At 31.2% G+C, this 4,743-nt stretch overlaps 1 protein-coding gene across 1 annotated transcript; it reads left to right on the forward strand.

Moving 5' to 3' along the window:
- Positions 1–449: 449 nt before the first annotated feature.
- Positions 450–2,021, forward strand: LOC105128627 (GATA transcription factor 5-like). Its single transcript, XM_011030381.1, has 3 exons — positions 450–566; positions 709–1,036; positions 1,125–2,021. Exons 2-3 carry the CDS (start codon positions 725–727, stop codon positions 1,806–1,808), a joined length of 996 nt encoding a protein of 331 aa, XP_011028683.1. The 5' UTR covers positions 450–566; positions 709–724; the 3' UTR covers positions 1,809–2,021.
- Positions 2,022–4,743: the final 2,722 nt, after the last annotated feature.

Raw genomic sequence — 4,743 nt, forward strand, 5'->3', positions numbered from 1 at the left:
AACAAGAAGAGTAAAAAGAAAGAAAAGAGAAAATATAAGGTGGCGGTTTCCTAGGTCGTCCGTTTGATGGGGCGGACACCATCATCTAGACCAATAAAGTAACGGTAGGATAGGATGTTATTTTTTAAACTGCAAACGCATAAAATAAATAAATTTTATTCAGATAATTAAATAGATAGATAGATATAAAAAACAGTAAAAATAGGTGTATATGCACACACGTGAAAACATAGATAAAAAAAGAAATTCAAAAAAGAAGAAGAAAGAAACTGGCACTTTTAGTACAGGCCACGGACGCTTTCGGGCTGTTTGAAATTGTTTAAAGTGTTTTTTTTTTAACATATATATATATATAATTATTCTTAATATCAGAAAATAATTTAAAATTTAAAAAATATATTTTTTTAAAAATACAACGCCATGCCAAATAAGATCTTCATCTGTCATAGTGTCATTCATTACTGTAACCAAACTCACCATCTTTCGTTTTTTTTGTTCTTTCAATTCTTCTCTCCAAAATCCACAGCACTCTCATTTCTCTCCTTCTCTTATCTTCTTCTTTTCAGGTATACCCTTTAACACGTGTCAAGTATAAATAAACCCCCTTTATGTCTCCTTTCCTCTCCTCTGTCCTGTTTTTGCTATCAAGTTTTTAAATTTCTGGGTTTTGTTTTGTGTGTCTTCTTTCTTTCTATCTTTGTTTTTTAGGTTCAAGAAACAAGAAATGGAACGTCTTGAAGGCGCTTTGAAGACCAGTTTTAGAAAAGAAATGGCCGTGAAATTTAGCCCACAAGTGTTAGATGATTTCTGGGCAGTTAATGTTACGAACGGCGTGTCCTCCGATGAATTTTCTGTTGACGAACTCTTAGACTTTTCTAATGAAAACGGCTTCATTGAAGATGAAGAAAAACCTTGCGCTGTCTCTGTTTCTCATAAACAAGAAACCCTCAAAGAAGACAAAAATAACGACAGGAGTCTTTATTTTGCTGTCAAAGAAGACTTTGTTTCTGTTCCTACAAGTGAACTTTGTGTGCCGGTCAGTGTCCTCTCTTCATTTTCTCTTTCTTCGAATAATTAATTTATTGGTAGTTTTCTCCTCTAAAAAGGTGTCATTTTTTTTTCAGACGGATGATTTAGCAAGTCTTGAATGGTTGTCACATTTTGTGGAGGATTCCAACTCGGAATATGCTGCACCGTTTCCGGCAATTGTTTCTCAGCCGGAGCCGGAAAAGGAGAATTTTGCTGAACAGGAGAAGTTCCTTACAGAACCTTGTTTCAAGACCCCGGTTCCGGCCAAGGCTAGAAGCAAGAGAACAAGAACTGGTGTCAGAGTCTGGCCACTGGGGTCTCCTACTTTAACAGAATCATCAACAAGTTCTTCCTCTTCAACATCCTCTTCAAGCCCTTCAAGTCCTTGGTTAATTCACACCAAACCCCTTTTGAATGCTGAACCGCTTTGGTTTGAGAAACCGGTAGTTAAGAGGATGAAGAAAAAACCATCTTTTCAGGCAGCGGCAAGCGGCGGTGGTGGTTCCCACTCGTCAAGGAGGTGCAGCCATTGTGGGATTCAAAAGACGCCACAATGGAGAGCGGGTCCAAATGGTTCCAAAACCCTTTGTAATGCTTGTGGGGTTCGATACAAGTCCGGTCGGTTACTGCCCGAGTACAGACCGGCTTGCAGCCCAACTTTTTCGAAGGAGTTGCACTCGAATCATCATCGCAAGGTGCTTGAAATGCGGAGGAAAAAGGAGATTATGGGCCAGACCGAACCAGGTCTGGTTCAACCCGTGGTTCCTAGTTGTGGATAGATTAGAACTATAGTCTAGAGAAAGACCGGGTATCTGGGGGAAGAGAGGATAGGGAATTGAACCCGGTTTCTAATTAGGTTCGGTTTTACTAGTGCACATTTTTTCTTCTCAGGGTGGGTGAGGTAGGTTTACTAGGTTGTATTTGTTACTGGATTAGCGAGGATTTTAATCTTAATACTGTGCTCTATGTTTTTAATTACTCACAATTTACTTTTCACTTCTTATATTTTCAGTTCACCTAATGATGGGAGTTATATATATATTATTTTACATTGAAGTGGTATTCTCGAACGGACAATATTCATTCCGAATATTTGCCGTTTACAAGGAAGATAGACTATCCATGATCAGGAACTGAAGTATAGTCGGCATGAGGGAGGGGGGTGGGAGCCGGTTATCTTAAATATTTTTCTTCTGATGGCCGGTGGAAAGCAAGAACAGTATGAAGCAAGATGGTGGTGTCCCATGTCCATTGAATAGGGAAAATGTATAATATATGTATATGTGTATATATATATAGCGTGAGATATACGCGGTTTGTGAAATCCTTGCCCCTGAGAAGGGGAATCTGGCCCTTTGTAAAAATGGGGCATTTAGCCCAAGGCATAAAGGCTGAGGTCGGGCATTCAAAGTTTTTAAATAAGCGCTCTTGCTGGTTCCCTCCATGGCTCCTTGAATCTTTTCAAAGGTGATGATGGTAATCTTGTTTTCTTGCACCTAATGTATTTTGAGGTGTCCCTTTTAAAAGTCCGAACCACTTAGCCAGATATTACTAATTAACTGAATCACGTGTCATGGCGTAACACTGGCTTGGCTTGTCCTTACAAGGACCAGTTTGCTGCTCCTGTTTTTTTTCCCTTCCTTTTAGCAGTAAAGTAATTTCACGTTTATTTATTATTTATTAGAAATTTCACGTTTATTTATTATTTATTAGAAAGTAGCTTTTAAAAAAAAAATTATTAGAAATTTCACGTTTATTTATTATTTATTAGAAATTTCACGTTTATTTATTATTTATTAGAAATTTCACGTTTATTTATTATTTATTAGAAAGTAGCTTTTAAAAAAAAAATTTATTTTTTAATATTTTATAGTGTAATAAAAAATAAATTAAAAAATATTTTTTAGTATTTGATTATGTTATGAAAAATAATTTATTAATATTTTATTTTTTTCAAGTTTATTAAAATAATAAGAAATAAATCTTACAAATTAAAATTTTAAATAAAATTAAAATTAAAAAAATAATGTTTTTATAAATTATTTTAAATAAAATAAATAATAATTAAAATAATAGAAATCAAATCTAAAAAAATAAAAAATTAATAGATGAAGAAATTAAAATAATAATAATTACAATTCATAAATTATTTTAAATAAAATAAGTAACAATCAAAAGAATGAAAATCAAATTTGATAAATAAAAAATTTTAATTCAAAAATAAAAAAATAAAAAATAATTATAAAAATAATGATCAAATTTAATATAAAAATTAAATTTTAAGAGATGAAATTAAAAAAAACAAATATTCAATATATATATATATATATATATCAAAAGTTTAAGTACCAAATTTGATATAATTAGCAAATAATATAAAATTTCTAAATTTATCACAACTTTCAAAAAAATATTTTTTGTCAAAAATAAAAAAATAATTTCTAGAAACTAAACTAAATTTTTTTAATTAGAAAATATTTTCTATTAATTTAAAAGGATTTTTTATTAATCAACTTTTATAATAATAAATAAATATAAAAAAAATTTAAACCACTTTCTAAAAAAACAAACGTGCCCTTTATCTCTACCTAAACAATGTCAGTATTTGATTTAGATATGATTTGGTCTTTCACACATATCATGTGATTTCAACAAGACTTGTATATTCTAAGGAGAGCACATTAATAGCCTTTTCTAATGTGTTTTCTTTTTAAAATGTATTGTAATAATATATATTTTTTATTTTTTAAAAATATAAAAAGATTAATTTAAAGTGAAAAATGAAAAAGCTTAAGATTTTTCAAAAAATAACGGGTACTGCAATCTTCGAGTGGCTGGAAAGTTTAATTAATACCATAATTTTGAATTATTGATGTCCTTCAACTAGAAAAAAGGCTAGGCTTGATTTGAGTATGGGGCTATGGCATCCTACTTTTATTCCACCACCACAAATTTAGCTCGTAGTATTCAAGCATTTATTTCACCGCTCCCGTTTTAGCTTGCCTTGCCCACCATTTGAAAGTTCGTTGCCATGATGATTTAATTATCTTCACCATCCTCTTTTTTACTTTTGGCTCCGATTCCTTTTGTAATCAGCCTCATTGTAGCAAAATTGAACTCTCTGCTCCTGACATGTCTAAGGTTTTATATATATATATATATTAAATTTGGAATTTGATTGATATATTCGAGAGCAAATGGCAAACCATCATTCCCAGTTTTCCACGTCCTTTGATTCCTTAAAGGTGTTCAAGTCAACTTCTTCTTTTTTTCCCCTTTGAAACTCCATTGCGTCTGTTTTTTGTTATTCTATTAAACAGTGTTTTATAAGAATTTAATTTAATTTATATATTTTTAGATTATTTTAATATGATGATAATAAAAATAAAAAAATATTTTTGAAATATTTCCAAACAAAAAAATATTTAAAAAAATTCACTATCAAATATTATTTATTGTTTGTTTATTTTTTAATCCTTAACCCCACCAAGTATATATATATAATTTAAAAGGAGAATTGCGAGATGCTAAACAGATTTGTTGTGCCAATATCTTTTCGGAATCTAAGCTCATAGTCGTTGAATTTCTTTCTTTGAGTCCCACTCATTCGTTGGAGTTCTCAAGTGACTTTGAAGACAACTTGCATGGACTCTTCTAATCACACTGTACATTGAGAAAATGTATAAACGACGAAGTCATAAAATATGAGTTAAT

This window comes from Populus euphratica, unplaced genomic scaffold (genome assembly GCF_000495115.2).
Source record: "Populus euphratica unplaced genomic scaffold, PopEup_1.0 scaffold2.1, whole genome shotgun sequence".
In the NCBI taxonomy this organism is placed as follows: domain Eukaryota; kingdom Viridiplantae; phylum Streptophyta; class Magnoliopsida; order Malpighiales; family Salicaceae; genus Populus; species Populus euphratica.

What these genes read in the sequence shown, in the direction of transcription:
- LOC105128627 (XM_011030381.1), top strand. Translation starts at nt 725, where the DNA reads ATGGAACGTCTTGAAGGCGCTTTGAAGACCAGTTTTAGAAAAGAAATG. An exon ending in CAAGTGAACTTTGTGTGCCG is followed by an intron (nt 1,037 to 1,124) that starts GTCAGTGTCCTC and finishes TTTTTTTTTCAG; the next exon opens with ACGGATGATTTAGCAAGTCT.